This window comes from Triticum aestivum, chromosome 3B (genome assembly GCF_018294505.1).
Source record: "Triticum aestivum cultivar Chinese Spring chromosome 3B, IWGSC CS RefSeq v2.1, whole genome shotgun sequence".
Classification (NCBI taxonomy): Eukaryota; Viridiplantae; Streptophyta; class Magnoliopsida; order Poales; family Poaceae; genus Triticum; species Triticum aestivum.
In genome coordinates, this window is record NC_057801.1 from 625,164,893 (window position 1) to 625,181,436 (window position 16,544).

The following is a 16,544-nucleotide window of genomic DNA, read 5'->3' on the forward strand; positions in this document are numbered from 1 at the left end:
AATGCTGTTTGAAGAAGCTCATTAGCCCTCCGTGTTTCAACCTCCGTGGGAGAATCGCCTTCAACTGGGAGAGCCACCAAACGTGTCGCCGCGGCGATCATATTATCCAAAGGATTAGAATAATGACCTGGTGGTGTCTGTACGTACTGAGGCAGAGTATTATTCAGACAAGGTGGCTCCGTCGTGCGCGGTTGACCCGGCGCTCCAGCCCCAGGCTCTTCAACCCGGTTCACCTCTGGTTGGTTACTGGTCCCTGCTCCAGGCGTGCAAAAGAGGTTTCTCGCCTCATAAACCGGATGTAGATGAGACTTGTGCCTCCTCCTCATGATTTCATTTGAAGCGTTTTGATCCATCATAAGCCGGAAGGTCTCTGACTGAATCCACTGCACCTGAGCATCCAGTGCAGCCTGTTCCGCGGCCATCCTGGTATTCTTTGCATTCTGCCCCTCCCTGGTTTGTGCTATCTCATCTCCCAGCTTTGCAACTTCCGCGTTGTGCTGAACTTGATTCACCGGGTTAACTTCGGCTGTCAACAAAGTTGTTAAATTATCTAACAATTCAGTCAAAACATGAGCCAGCGGGCGCCCCGGGCCTCCTGCCCCAGCTGCCATCGCCACTGCTGACCCGAAAGTCATCACCGCTGCAGTCGTTGAATTCTGCACTGGCTGCGTACCGACCATGAAGATTGCAACCCTATTCAGTAGCTCATAGGGGTCCAGAATATTGTCACCATCAAAACAGCCCCCAAGCCTGCCGTCTTGCAGTTGATACAATGAAGTAGTCTCACCCGTGGACGACTCATCGTCAGAATAGATGGCTGTCTCACCACCTGACATGGATCCTTCATCAAATTCCCTCCCATGGATGAATCCCATGATGGCACGTTTCACGATGGGCTAAGCTCGAGCAGGTCATGCACGCTGAGCCATCTCGATGATGTCAGTGCAGATGTCCGGCTTAGGGCCCGGCTCGCCGATCTTGCCGATGAAGACGTGAATTCCGCCAAAGGGGACCCGGTACCCGTACTCAATTGAGCCGTCCTCGGGGCCCCAGCCTGCATCGTCGATATAGAGTTTGCCGCGATGACTCTTGGTCATCCGGCCCATAGCGTATCCCTTGATCCCTTCGAAGCTGCCCTTTAAGAACCGCCGTGCGCTGGCCCCATGGTGGGTGCCAACTGTCGTGGAATAGTCATGGCAGATGTCCTAGTGTGAGGACTTAATCATGGAGCCATCACAACTAGGTTAGCTTAAAGGGGTTAAACGAGACGAAGGACACAGGAGTTTATACTGGTTCGGCCCCTTGCGGTGAAGGTAAAGGCCTAGTCCAGTTTGAGGTGGTATTGCTTATGTCTCGATTACCAAGGAGTGAATATGCTTGACCTAGCTTTCGATCTCTTATTTCTTGCCCTGAACCACCGCCGGGTCATCCCTTTATATACACACGTTGATGCCCAGCGGCTCATAGAGTCCCCGTCGGCTCATAAACAACGTGTCTGACTCGATGACTAACTATCCTTGCCTTACAATATAAGTCATACACATACGACGGTTTACCCTATGGGCCTTGAGTCGCTCTTGGGCCTTCGCCCCATGAACCACCATCTTCAATATCCTCATGGACTTCATATTGATGAACCGCCATAGGTATAACCCGGCCCCTCCTGGGCGGGTCATGCCTAATAGTTATATCCACAACAATGAGTGTTGCCGAAATTCTTGAATTGCGTAGAGTATGCATTGTATGCTACAACATTTGTTGACGGCACATGTGTTCCTATAAATTTTTCACTTATTCGGCTATGACCATGAAGATGCAGGGCCGAATTATGAACATCTATAGTTGTATATGGTGCCAAAAAATTACTAACATGAGGTGTAGCATATGACGGTTGAGAGTAACTGGCCGAATAGCTAGTAGTAGCATGGCCAATTCTCCCATCCATCAGCAAGGTTCGATTCACATATTGCAAATTAGTTGCCGATGAATAAAAATGTGAAACACTTTCTTGTATGCTATTGGAAATTTTAACATGAGGTGTTTCAAATTGATTAACCAAACTCATCATGTTGTTCATCGGCATATGGATTTGTGGGGTTGCCGATGCATGAAAGTTTGGATACATATGTTGTACGTTGCTAAAACCATAAGAATTTGAAGCATGAAGATTGTTTTGCATCGGCCCATGCACATAATTAGATGCATGATTGATAAAATTAGGGCTAGCCGATACATTATGCTCATTAGGTGATCTAGCAACAACATATGGATTATTTGCATCCACAAAGGGGAATTGGATATTCATATTACCTTTGTAGATTGCAGCAACTTGATGATGATCTCTTCGTAACAAGAACGGGTTGGAGACCGTTCAAAGCTTCGTCCCCAGTAGAATCGCCAAAAAGTGTGTTCGCACATGAACATGTCACGTGTACCCTCGACACTGGGGGTGATGCACCGCAGCTCACGTCGAAGGAGACTCGTCCGAAAGCACGGTACGCAAGCAATCCGACGGGCGCTTTTGTAGACCCGAAACCCCACATGCTCGGGAGGTACCCTGTCAGGGCGTGCGGCGGCTATGGGCTGCCCTAGGTCGACCTGATCGCCCCTAGGGCCTCGTGGATCGCCGCACTGTAACAATAAGAACGGACGAAGAACAAGGAAGAAGAAGAACAAGGGAGAGAGATAAAAGTAAAGATAAAAAGTGGTATATGAATTGATCGATTATGTGTTGTTCAATCGACCGCCACCCCTTAGGTATATAAGAGGCGGCTGGACTTCCCGTGCAAGGAAAAAGCTTGGATTCACGTCCAAAACCCTAGTCAAATTCGGATTGGTTTTTTCCGAACTTTCCAAAACTGTTCAGTTTAAACTGGTTGCACCTTGCGGGTATTTTTTGTGGTAGTAAACGACCTCAGATGCAAACGAGTCCAAAAGCAGTCTTGTCCGTTTCGACGAGACGAACAACTTTCATGTTGAACGTTTTTTGATCAGCGGTCATCTTGAGGGTCAAATAACTCGCGCAAAATATCTGTTTGCTCGCGCTACCCATCAGACATCACGTCTGGTGAGGCGCGCCATATTTCGCCTCCTGACAGGGCTGCATTCCGATAGCTCTAATTTTTGCATACAAATTTAGATTGGGATGATTTTTATATCAAAATCAATCATTTTGATGAGACGAAGACAATTCGTGCAGATCATTTTTCTATACGAGGCAGCCTTGAGGGCGTAATAAGCTGAATAGTGTTTTGGATACAAAATCTCAGTACTTCGAACATAACTTCGGCCTTAGAGATGAGACCGGATGGCTATGGCCCAAATATAAAAGTTTCTCATTTTGACGATACGAAACTTTGTCACATTGAGCACTTTTCCATTTGAGGTCTTCTTAATTATGCTTTTGGCCATGCCAAAATCTGGTGTCAACAGGCGCCCCCCCCTTCCTTCCCTTCCCCCTCTTCCTTCCTCCTTTCCCCTACTTTCCTTTTTGGAAACCTACTAGGAATCCTACTTGGGACGCGTCCCATGAGGGCCGGCCGACTTCCCCCTTCCTCCTTTATATACGGGGGCAGGGGCACCCTAGAACACACAAGTTGATTGTTTAGCCGTGTGCGGTGTCCCCCTTCACAAATTTCCACCTCGGTCATATTGTCATAGTGCTTAGGCGAAGCCCTACGCCGGTAACTTCATCATCACCATCAAAACGCCGTCGTGCTGACGAAACTCTCCCTCGGCCTCAACTGGATCAAGAGTACGAGGGACGTCATCGAGCTGAACGTGTGCTGAACGCGGAGGCGTCGTACGTTCGGTGCTTGGATTGGTTGGATCACGAAGACGTTCGACTACATCAACCACGTTAACTAAACGATTCCACTTTCGGTGATACATGGACACACTCTCCCCTCTTGCTGCTATGCATCACCTAGATAGATCTTGCGTGATCGTAGGATTTTTTTTTTGAAATTACTGCGTTCCCCAACAAAAGTGTCATTATGGAGTGGATACAGGACACCTTCTTGGGAAACACTATAAACAACTTGCTCACCAACATTACTAATGGGAATCTGTTCCTCAAGCTTGCTGTGATCCATATTAACATCTGTTGGGCTTGGATCAGTAGACTTTCTGACAATGATGTTCAGAATCTTCTTATCAACAAATAAGTCTAGCATTTCCTCTAGTGCCTCCTCACTATCCAGGACCTCCACCCCCTCCAAGCCCTTTCCCTCTTCCTTTACGTAAGTCAAAAAAGCCTCCATTCCATAACCCTCCAACTCAGCAAATGCTAATATGGTCAGATAACTGATATCTGAAGAAACTGAATACTTTCTCTCCATATTATCTGTTCCTTGGAAATGCAGCCTCATGTCCCAAATCTCTTCATCTAAGCTGTAGGAGATTAAATTGACAAACATTACTAAATGCACTGAAGCTTAAAACAATGACCAAATGCACTGAACTTTACTAAAATGCAGTAGCATGCCAACAAACAATTACACTGCTCATTCCCAATACTGCACTATCTTCTAAACCTAACTAAAGTACTTTTTTCCTAACCAAAACTATCATCTTCTAACCCTAATTTTCAAATCTCAACTAAAAATGTAACTGGTACTAAAATTTCTTACCTCACTCCACCAAACGCGGACTCCCACCTGTGGCCGCTATCTGGATCCGCGTGGATACACTTCGCCACTGCCCTAGCCGCACGGACTTCTGGATCTGAGCTCTCCGGATGCACCTGGGCCTCGGGCGGTGATGGCCGCGACCACCACTACGCTGGGAAGCTAGAGCTTCCTAGCCATGCCTGAACCTCTGAATGTCCACCGTCCTCATCGCCGGTGACGCCTTGTCTCAAAAGCTCGCCGCCAACGGCATTTCGCTGCGGCGCCCCATCGCCAACCTAGGTCACTGCGGGAGGAGAGTGAGAGTGAGATGGAGTGCGACCGACCGGGTGCTTTGGTTCCGACCGGACGACACAGGCTAACGGCCGTCGACGGCCATGCCATGAGCGCGCGTGGCCACGTGCCCTGACATGTGGGTCCAGGCGGTCAGAAAAACGGTTAAATCGCTAGTCACGGGCGTTTTGGGTTTTTTGAAACAGCGGACCACGCGACTGGTAGGTTTTTGAGAAAATTTTAAATCCGGTAGTTTTTTGGAACCCTAGCTTGTAAACTAGTAGTTTTATGCTATTTACTCGAGGAGAAATTACAAGAAACTTGTTGTGGCAGCAGCACTAGCTGTGGATGGATCTTTTGGGGGCTTCGGGGAGGCATCCAACCAGGAGAGTCGTCAATCAGAGGAGCGGGACTGCGCTACGGGAGGCTTGCCGACGCAGAAACCTGGCTCCTGGGAGCGACGGAGGGAGAGGGTCGCCGCCGCTGCCCGGCGTGGGCGCGTGGCTGCCGTCGTTGGCCGGCGCCGCCGTCAGGAGTCAGCTAGGGTTGGGAATGGACTGGCCGACTGGCAGGGAGTGCGATTCGCTCGGGCGGACTGGCCGACTGGCAGGGAGTGCGATCCGCTTGGGCGGAAGTGCGATCCGCTCGTTCGTGTCGAGTGTGGCATGGAATGGACCTATGGACGCAGAGACTGAGAGCATCTCCAGCCGTTCGGCCCCCCAGGGCGCTGAAAAAGAGCGGCCTGGGGGCGAACCGGCGCTAGATTGGCCCCTGGGGTTCGATTCGCTCCCGGTCATAGGCCCACGGTCGACACGGGTTCGGCGAAGTTCATTTCAATTTTTTTGCAAACTCGGCGACTTTTGCAGGAACTAGGCCAAATTTCGTCCAAATTTGTACAAAAACTTAAAAACATGCAAGAACTACGCCTAAAATAAACTTAAAAACAAACTAAGAAGTCTAGCCGTCGTCGCCGTCGCCGTCGTCTACATGCCGAGAAGCCTGTAGAAGCGGGTGTAGTCATCACCGCCGCCGCCGTCGTTGTCGTCGTCGTCGCGTGCCTCGCCTGCGGCGTCCCTGCTGCAACCCTGGCCGGGGTCGCCGACACGTGGCGGGGCGCTTGACGGCCCGACCTCGCCCTCGTCGTCGTTGTCGATGACGATAACGCTGCCCTCCTCGGTGCGGTGGCGGGCCTGAAGCTCCTTCCACGCCCAGCGCTGGTGGCGCACCTGCTCGCGGACGTAGTCCTTCGCCCATTTGACGGCGGACTCGTCGTCAGGGGCCACCATGCCGGCGTGCTTCGACTTCACAGGGAGCAACCCCGGCTCGGACTTCGGCCGTCGCAGGCGCAGGGAGCGCCTCGTCGGTGCCGTCGCAGGCGAGGGCTCGTTGATGACGAGGGCGCCGTTGCGAGCCCGACACCTGAGCGGTGTCTCCTCCGGCTCGGGCTTGACGGGGCGGAGGGCCGGTGAGCCGGAGCCCGACGACGAGGACGACCCCGGCTCCATTCGCCACGGCATCCAGGAACTGCCACGGCGGCGAGAGAAGGAGGACCGCGTCGGGTACTCCAGCCGCGTCACATTATCGGTCTCGATGTGGTCGAGGACGGCGTCGAGTGTGCGGCCGGGGATGCCCCACCACTCACTCCGTCCTTCGGAGTTGAGGCGGCCGCGGGGGATGATGCCGTTGACGGAGGCGATCTGCTCCTCGCGGCGGCGCTCAAAGAACAGCATCCACAGAGTTCCACTGTCGGGCGCGTACCTCGGCTCGTTCCGCCGCTCCTCCGTCAGCGAGGAGCGGACGCGGGCGATCTCTGCCCGCCGTGCCGCCCCTTCGGGTACCAGCGACATCGGGACGCCGTCAGCGCTCAGTCTCCACACCCCCGACACGCGCATGTCGGGGGGCGACGGGTACTCGGCCTCGTACAGAAGGCGCGCCTCCGGCTCCTGGAGGTGTCTACGGCCGAAGCCGTTCACCGCTGCGTCGTCGCCTAGGAATCTCTCGGCCATGCTTTCGCTCGTCGGCGGGGAGGGGAGTGGCGGGGAGCTCGCCGGCGGGAAGAAGGCTTTTGCGGGAGGGAGAGGGGGGGGGTTGTGGCGCTCACCGGCGGGGAGGGGCACCTTTTATAGCCGAAGCGGGGCGGCATGCGGGAGGACCTGTGTCGGGAGCGGGCGGGACACGCGTCGGCGGCGTCTTCACTGCGCCGCCCGTGAGGCATCAATGGAGGCTGACCAGTGCGGCAGCGCGGCAGCCTTCGCATTGATTCCCGTGGGAACCAAGGCGATGAGGGCGACGAAGCGGCCGTCTCGCTGACTCGGCGGGTCCGCGGCTGTTTCGCGCCAAAACACTCGCCCCGGTGCGTCGGGTTTGGCCTGGGTCCGCCGGTGCTGATTTCGGTCCAAGCCGGTAAAAAACGGTCTCCTGGAACGCGAATGAGCCGTTTTTTCGGCGTCGGTCTGAAAAATCGCCTGGGAAGGCCGTGTTGAGGGGGCGGTTGCATATGCTCAAACGGGTGGGCTGCCCTGCCGCTTTGTGCTTCATTCTCCTTTCTTTTTTGGATGGATTTGGAGGGAAGCCGCGTCTTCCTCCTTTCACTCCGGAAAACCCCACTGCTCTCCGTCTCGCTCTAAAGAAAAGAAACCCTACCCCGTCGCTGCTGCCGGGCGGCCGCCACCCACACCGTGCCCCGTCCGGCCGTCCCCGTTCGGGCTCTCGGCTTTCGCTCTACCCAGCAGGCCGGCAACCTTCCCCTTCCGTCTCCTTCGTTGCTTCCCCAAGCAATTACCCCGGCTGGTGTCGACCCCCTTCGATCTCGAGGAGGAGCAACCCCGGCGCCCTGCGCCCTTCGGCATTCCGCCTCAGCAGCAGCAGCAACAAAGGTATCCCACATCTCAGACCCTCCCAATTCCCAGATCCCAATTTTCATCTTGTTAATGCCGAAAAGAGATGCCTCTTATGTGTTTATCAAATGCTGAAATACAAAGAAATGCATTTGTCTCTTTTCTGTTGCTGCTGACCTCAAACATATAGCCATTTGCCTGGATTGAAACATGATCTTCAGTTCCATGGATATAGCCATTTGCCCTGGTTCGAGACTTTCAGCCCGTTAACTGATAACACCGTAACTTGAAAACTATACATGCGTTTGTTTCACATGGCCTGTAATTAGGTCCCATGTAATCGGTTTACATCACAGCTCATGGTCAATACCGCCCACTCCCCAGCTGAATCGAAAACCGTTATTTAGGTTCTCCCACGCAGATCTTGTATGCCTGGCAATTTACATGTGCAATTCTGATCTTTTTCATCCATTTGTTTTGGATTTGGATCCATTACTTCCAATTTTCAAGGTAATGCAGAGTTGCTGTTCAACAACAACAACAACAACAACAAAGCCTTTAGTCCCAAACAAGTTGGGGTAGGCTAGAGGTGAAACCCATAAGATCTCGCAACCAACTCATGGCTCTGGCACATGGATAGCAAGCTTCCACGCACCCCTGTCCATAGCTAGCTCTTTGTCGATACTCCAATCCTTCAGGTCTCTCTTAACGGACTCCTCCCATGTCAAAATCGGTCGACCCCGCCCTCTCTTGACATTCTCCGCACGCTTTAGCCGTCCGCTATGCACTGGAGCTTCTGGAGGCCTGCGCTGAATATGCCCAAACCATCTCAAACGATGTTGGACAAGCTTCTCCTCAATTGGTGCTACCCCAACTCTATCTCGTATATCATCATTCCGGACTCGATCCTTCCTCGTGTGGCCACACATCCATCTCAACATACGCATCTCCGCCACACCTAACTGTTGAACATGTCGCCTTTTAGTCGGCCAACACTCCGCGCCATACAACATTGCGGGTCGAACCGCCGTCCTGTAGAACTTGCCTTTTAGCTTTTGTGGCACTCTCTTGTCACAGAGAATGCCAGAAGCTTGGCGCCACTTCATCCATCCGGCTTTGATTCGATGGTTCACATCTTCATCAATACCCCCATCCTCCTGCAACATTGACCCCAAATACCGAAAGGTGTCCTTCGCAGAGTTGCTGTTCAGAAAAGATTTTTCCTAACTGTGTTCTAAACCAAACATTGCACTGTACTTGTATACCGTAACATTGCAAAGCTAACAAAGTTGAGTTTTTCCCACTCCTTTTCCATTACCAGCTTATTCTGATTCAACTACCATTTTTTGTTCACCCGCAAAAAAAAAACACTACCATTTTTGTTATGATTTCTTATGAGTTATGAAAACAAAGCTTGACTTTTGTTACCTTGAAACTGTTTTTTTTCCTTAGTTTCTCGCCCGGGGCGTCAGCCAGTCCTGGCTCTACAGATGGGCGCCGCCGCAGGAGCTCTGCGAAAGACGGTGGTGGACGGTTCCGGGGATGAGGAGGAAGAGGAGCAGCAGTGCCGCATCTGCCGCCACCCCGCCGAGCCGGAGCGCCCCCTGTGCCACCCCTGTGCCTGCCGTGGCAGCATCCGCTTTGTCCATGACGACTGCCAGCTCCAGCGGCTCTCCACCACCCGCCAGCGCCGCTGCGAGGTACCTATCACCCTCTCGTCCTCCCCTGCCTAGGGTTTCCACCCTCTCCACTACCTGTCAACGCCTGCGCCCGCGAGTTCAGCTGCCCGCTGCTATGCTCTAGCTAGGTGAGACCTCCAGCAACAGCAACATACAAGTAGGCTTGCCACTGAATAATTTTGTTGGCAAACTTTTTTTAAGCTGAACAGCAAACACATGTAAGAAAAGGCCAATATACAATACTGCTTAGTTTGCACTGTATCGATTTAAAAAGTGATCAGCCTAGAACAAAAAAATTACAGGTACCTGCCTCATATGCGAGTTCCTGAACAAACAAAAGAGAAAACTGCAAATGCCTGAAGAATATAGCACCATGACTTTGCATACTAGCTGCTACACACATCCAGATTTTACTATGAATTATTACTATAAGCGGGCTCGCAGAAGTCCATGTCCGCCTGCATCCTGAGGCTGAAGCACTGTGAAGAAATTGCCCCTTTAAATCCTCTTTTCTTTTCTTTCTTGACCCGGCAGATCCTCTTACCTTTATGTAAATGGGGCCAACTAACAAGTGCTGAACTTTGACTGATCAGGTGTGCGGACAGGAGATCTCCATCCGCCCCATCCACGGCGCGGATGCCTCAGCCCTGGCAAGGCTTGCCAGTCTCATCACTGTTGTGCCTCATCCTGACAGTCAAGGTTGCCTGGGAGCTCACCAGCCTGCACCTATGGTGCCTCGCCCTCGCCAGGAGCTGCGCCGAGGCCTTCCGTCTGCTCTCCGTCTGCCCCTTTGAACCCCCCGTCCTTGCTCAACTGGCGCTCCGGGCTGAACGCGTGTTTCACGCAAAGTACGGGGGACGTCGGAGCCGCTGCCAGGTCGCCGTGCTGCGCCTCCTTCAGTTTTCCGTGGCGGTATGCTTACTCTCCTTGCTCCTCAACCAGTCGTATATCTGCTGATACTCTATTAATATTGTGGTTTTGATACTACAATGACGTGGTCCTACATTCTTCCCATACTAGTAAAGCACCAATTAACGTGCCTGTGTTCTCTACTACTCCCTCAGTCACTGTTATAAGATGTTTTAACTTTTTTCTGAATCGTTTTACTGTGTTTGTTCACTCATTTCAGTCTGTATCTAGGGGGTGTTTGGATTGAGGCCTATCAGGCAGCTATTAACTCAGGCAGAGATCTGAGCCTCAGGCTTCAAAATCGGACGCCTGAGAATCATGCCTGACTCAGGCTGCTTTTTGTGGAAGTGATCCAAACAGCCCGCTAGTCTATATTGAAATGTCCAAAATCTTATAATAGTGAACTGAGGGAGTAGCATTTAGCACATCTTATTGCCATGGTTTCCCACATTGGTTTAAGGTTACATGTTATGGCTAGAGATTGCCAAAGGTCAATGGTGTCCATATTGAAGAAACCTGTATGAGTTGTTGTATAAGTAAGATGATACTCATTTCCTTGCTCTGTGTTCTGCCCTGCAATTGTGCCTACTGCCAATTAATCGGTACTGATAAATACATTGATAAGAGGAGCATTCCCAAATTTAGGTGCAGTATAATCTTCTGGTTATTTTGACAGGGAAGCCGTAGGGGTGCCCCCGACAGTAAATGTTAGACAAAATTGTATATACAGTAGAAAAAGATAGAAGGTGGGCTGGGGTAATGTGCAGCATGGTAGGGACCTAAACAAGGGAGTTTAGCCTAGAGATAAAAGGGCCAGCACGCTCAGCAGAGTCTGAAAGTCTGTCTGCACAACTGATAGTGTCTTAACTTGTTCTTTTTGGTGCTTTCCCATTGTGCTAATGCAGTGTTTTTTAGGCTAATCCTAACCGGGCTTTTACAAGGTTTTGGCTTAGTTCCATGCTTTTGGAATGGATGCTTTACATTTCTTTTTCTGCTTGTCATTTTACATGTCTCTACAAAATTCTAACATATGCCTATCTAATCAGGTGACAATGGTTGACATGGTTCTGGCCTGTACATCTGCATTTATCCCTTTCACACTTGGAAGGATAATCCTATTCTGCACAGGTGAATTCGACTCTTTTGCTGCAACACCCTCTGTCCTCCTAGTCGGATATGGGTTTATCTTCTCGCTGGCGCTGGGTGCCACTTTCGCTTGGCTTCTTCATACTACTGGGTAAACCCTGTAGTTTTGTTTAATTTTCTAATATAGTCTAATTTTCACTTTAATTCCAAGATGTGTGTCTTCTTCCAAATTATAGTTGACATAATAGAAACCTTTTTTCTTTTTAATATATTTGCCAGGGGCGTCTTCCCAGACTCGCCAGGGGCTTCCGCGCGCTCTGCCATCTACCGGAGCTGGCCTGGGACTTCTGCGTCTATGACCTTGATAAGTATGCTGTGGATGAGCCTATTGTCATTGGGCAGAGGTTGGAAGACCTTGCCGACGGTAGGTGAAGGCGGGGAACTCTGTTTCCAGTAGTTGGTAGGACCAGGGATCTGGTGATATATACAGTATATATATAGCATGGATATATAGGCCACGTTATTGAGATGATGCTAGGCATATACATTTCTGGTGAAACTTGTAGATGTGGATGCAGTTTCCCATGTGGAAGTTACCGTAGGTTATATCGGTCGGTCGGTTCGACAGTGTCGTTCCTTCTTGGTTGAACTGAACTGATGTTCGTAAATTTCTGCCCCTTTTTTCTGTGGACCACTGGCAGGATAGGCTGAGGAGAAACGAGATGATGCTGGTTGCCTTTCTTAATTTTTGCAATTCCTTTCAGTTTCACTGGATGACTTTAGGTGCATGCCAGATATACTTGTTTGTTTTGGCAGAGTAGCCACTAAATGCTTCAGGCAATCAGCTTAGAATTTCTCGCGAGTTTGGGGAAGTTTTATCTTGGAGCCTGTTTTGCCAAGATGTCGGCAATCAGCTCAGAATTTCTCGCGAGTTTGGGGAAGTTTATCTTGAGCCTCCAAGATGTCACAAATTCAGCATGGAAATTTGTTTTTTATATGCGGCTCTGTTATCACTCAGATATGTTGGGAATGTGAGCAAAGTGTACCCTACACAATTTTTGGCTGACCAAAAAATCAGGGTTTGTTTGGATGATTGCCAACTTTTTAGCATGCTGGGTACAACATGGCGTCGTTGCAAACTAAAGACCCAAACGAGGGAATTGTGCGTCGTAGGAGTCGTTCGGGTGTAAAACTAAGTGCCTGTTCGGTTCCTCGACTGCGCTCCTGGAGCAGAGCAGGCTGCAGCTCATTTTCTCGGAGCAGCTCAAACCGAGCTCCACAGCTCCCCAGAGTGGAGCGGAGTGGAGAGATTCCGTAACAGAGCCCTGTTCGGTTCCTCGACTGCCCTCCTGGAGCAGAGCAGGCTGCAGCTCATTTTCTCGGAGCGGCTCAAACCGAGCTCCACAGCTCCCCAGAGTGGAGCAGAGTGGAGAAATTCCGAACAGAGCCTAAATATGTAACTTTTGCCAAATACATTTTCCCTTTAGAAAAATGTTCATGAAGATTGCCGTGGAACATAAAAATCATCAGAGAGAGAATATTCTGCCGGCCCTGTATACTCTGTAGCTCCATTGTCAATCTGCTACGCATTGGCCAACTCAAATACAGTTCAGACTGAAGTGTCAAAAGCATCCAAATTTCACTCTCAGGAAGATCAGCTAACAAACGATTGCAATCCGGCAGCTTCCAAACTATACTAAGTATATCAATAATATTGGTATATCAACAAGTCAATTTGCCTGAAAGCCTGTACTTGTGCTAGAAATGTATCTGGTAATCAGGCAATAATGACTTACTTCAGGAGAAAAAACATAGTTCAGAGAACAAACACACTAATAAAGGCAGATAGCTCAGTAACACACGATCAATATCACGGTGCTAATCTGGAACACTGGATCTTACTGTTGATTCCAAGTTCACAAACCATGTAGGTCTCTAGGTGCATATTTGCTACTCAGTACATGGCAATGCACGAACAATCACACAGCGGTTCTATGCAAATTCCCAGATCGCCATCAAGTTTCTTCATCGACATACACTAACAGATCTTGCTGTCATATTAGGCATCAAGATGTTAATCAATGTTCTCTTCTCACTGTACAAATGAAATTGTTTGCACATAAAGTGACAACTGGGCACAAAGCAAAACTGGGACTTGGCAAAATGACAGCAGTGATTGAATTCGCCTAGTTTGCAACACAAGCAATCCAAATTACCCCTGGTCTCACCGGCAACATTTGAAGCTAAAAGAAATAAGCAGAAGTGAAGATTTACCACAGTACATAGACAAATATAAGTTAAATCCTGCATCTGTATAGTATGATCAACATCACAAGGAGGAGAAATTGAGCAGGTAGTGCTGCATTTCCTGTCATCATGTATCCCCTCGCAACACTCTAGAGCTCGAACTCCTCCTCACGGAGAGCCATCTCCGCAGCCTCCTCCTCATCGTCATCCAGAGCAAAGTACTGGTTCCTCTCAGCCGGCTTGAACATGTAGAACATGAACATGTAGAATGCCATGGTGGCCACCTCCTCTGCCGCAACACTCACCCATCTGTACTTGTAGTTGGTGATTGTCTTGAGCGCATAGACAATGATCCTTGTGAAGTACAAGTATCCAATCACGACGACGTAGAACTGGCGGAAGAGCGTGAGCTTGGCGAGGGTTCGGGCAGCCTTGCCATCTGTCTTGGATGACTCTCGCAGCGATCGCATCGACCACACAACTGGGAAGAGCACCGCGCAGCAGCAGGCTACATCAACAAACAAGAAGATCTGGTTCCATGTCACCCATGCTTGCAAGTATTGCCCGGTCTCACCAACGACAGCTGCAGCAATGTTAGCTGCAACCTGCAACGGGATCACCACCATGAGCACCTTCTTCTCCTTGTCCTGCAGGAAGGGCTTGAGGAACGACCACCCGGTACCAATCAGCGCGATCACCGCGAACAAGATCACACCCTTAACAAGCTGGAAGAGATAGAACATGACGTCCCACCCATGGGAAGATCCAGCGACGCGGATGTAGTGCTGGTCCTCGGCGGCCGAGATGCAGTAGAGCATACGGGCGAGGAGCAGGCAGGACATGAGGTGGTGGATGCGGTGCGCCGAGAGGCGGTTGTGGTAGAGGGTGAGGTAGAGCCAGGCGGCCAGGAAGGCGACGTAGCCGAGCGCGAAAAAGGCGTAGATCGTCGGGACGGGGGCCTGGCCGACGGAGAGGTAGTCCTTGGAGCCGTCCGGGTTGGTGTTGTACATGTCGGTGCGTACCTCCATGGTGACGGCGGTCTCGGGCGCGCAGTTGGCGAAGAAGAGGCTGTACTCGTCGGGGTGGGAGACGGGGAAGGTCTTCTTGTAGTTGCCGCTGGCGTCGAGGTCGGCGAAGGTGAAGAGCGGGATGACGTAGCGGCTGGCGAGGACGCAGCCCGTGTTGGGGTCGGGGTTGGGGTTCAGATCCGTGGGCGGCGGCTGCTCGTAGATGGCCTCGAAGAGGGCCTCGTCGGAGAGGAGGAAGAAGCCGAGCTGCGCGGGGTCCGGCTTGGCGAGCTTGGAGACGGCCTTGGCGCCGGTGAGCGCGATGGAGACGGACCCGCGGTGCGAGAAGCCGAACTTCTCGAAGAGGATGGTCCCGCGGGAGTCATCCTTGAAGGACTCCTGCTTGATCTCCGCCGCGGCCGGGCGGAGCACGGCCCCGGCCACCGCGAGGAGGAGGAGCAGGCGGCGCGCGGCATCGGCGGGCGCCATCGCGGCGAGATCTGGTTGGGGGGAGGGGGGGAGCAGGCCGGGTCGTGGAGGTGCGCGTATTGGCCAGGCGCGTCTGGTAGACTTTCACTTGGGCTCAGCTTATGGAGACGGGATAGCGGGCGAACGAGCCGTTGGATCCGCCTCGAGATTGGTGAGAACGCCGTGGGGGAGACTTTGACCGGCGACTCTTAGCCGGGAAGGAGTTTCGCGGTTCGGCTGGAGCGTTGGAGCGTTGGATTCTCATCGAACGGACCGATAAGATGTGTCGAGCGCGTAGACGCAGCCCGTGACAGAGAAGTCTTTGTAACAGGGGAGATCGTCGCAGCGTCTCGCCGGGTCAAGCAAGTTCGGCACGGTCGTCGCCGTCGTCGAGGGGCTAAATACGCAGAGCGACGTGCTGATCGACGGACGCACTTGATTGGCGTGCAGAAGCAGGAAAGTTGTTAACCGCCAGAATGGAAATATTCGCCGAAAAATAGATGGTAGGAAAAGGTGCACTGCTACTGCTAGCGTGAGCGGTGGTGACAGTGACATCCTACTACTTCTGAAATGGTGCGATCCTTGTTGGCTTCGCCCGGAATGGCGCCGCGAAGTTTCTGAGGTTTCTAGGGAGCGAAAAGGGGACACGGCAACAACCGACCAAGCAGAACCGAACAGCTCTGCTCGGCGGAACCGTGCACGACCGTTCCTCTTTTTTCCTTTTACGCTGCGGAAAGTGTCTCGCCGTCTCGTTGCTGTCCAGAGTAGAGCAGGGTTCATCACGCGTGCATCGTGTAATGTCGCGACTCGCGAAGCGCACCGAGCGGCACGGCTGGCCGGCGGATCATGCCGCAGCACCAGCGCGCTCCTCCCACGGCACGTACTGGTGTACCCACGTTGCTGCTCATGCACGCATGGGGCGTGCGCCGCTCTGGCTCGACGCCACGTTCGGCGTGGCCAGGTCATCTCCACGAGAACGAGAACGGCGGTCGCATAGGCGCCTGGCGCGCGAGGGGTGCCGGGTGCCACCGAAAGGATTTTTCAAGCATCGTGCCGACGACAGGTTTTTTTTTAGCAACAAGCTAGGCTTTATTCAGTTGTTGGTATTGCTACCAGTATTACAGAAGTATCATGTGGTAGCCCCAACCAAATATGACGGCCATGATCTAACTTTAACTTTACAGAATGCCTAGCTAGTTTATGAGGCTCGAAATTCGAGGCTCTAGATTCAAACTTAAAACAGCAAGAATTAAACGAAGATTGCCATGAAATAATCTCTTTAACAACTGCACCATAATTTTCACCAGACTTGTCTTTAATATGCTTCACCACCTCTTGACAGTCCGCCGCGATCATGAGGTTCTGGAGCCTCAGGTCTTCTGCTAGCGACAGTCCTTCTCTGCATGCCAT

At 51.5% G+C, this 16,544-nt stretch overlaps 2 protein-coding genes across 3 annotated transcripts; one reads left to right on the forward strand and one right to left on the reverse strand.

Moving 5' to 3' along the window:
• Positions 1–7,449: 7,449 nt before the first annotated feature.
• Positions 7,450–12,175, forward strand: LOC123071336 (uncharacterized). Of its 2 annotated transcripts, none has more exons than XM_044494878.1 (5): positions 7,450–7,777; positions 9,191–9,438; positions 10,011–10,329; positions 11,373–11,563; positions 11,692–12,175. In XM_044494878.1, the coding sequence occupies exons 2-5, from the start codon at positions 9,281–9,283 to the stop codon at positions 11,867–11,869; spliced, it is 846 nt and encodes a 281-aa protein (XP_044350813.1). In that variant the 5' UTR covers positions 7,450–7,777; positions 9,191–9,280; the 3' UTR covers positions 11,870–12,175. The 2 variants fall into 2 exon arrangements, with proteins under 2 accessions (XP_044350813.1, XP_044350814.1); XM_044494879.1 differs by having other exon boundaries at positions 11,373–11,454.
• A 1,392-nt stretch (positions 12,176–13,567) lies between these two features.
• LOC123071335 (protein CANDIDATE G-PROTEIN COUPLED RECEPTOR 7) lies at positions 13,568–15,226 on the reverse strand. Its single transcript, XM_044494877.1, has one exon. The coding sequence runs from the start codon at positions 15,153–15,155 to the stop codon at positions 13,809–13,811; it is 1,347 nt and encodes a 448-aa protein (XP_044350812.1). The 5' UTR covers positions 15,156–15,226; the 3' UTR covers positions 13,568–13,808.
• Between the last annotated feature and the right edge of the window lie 1,318 nt (positions 15,227–16,544).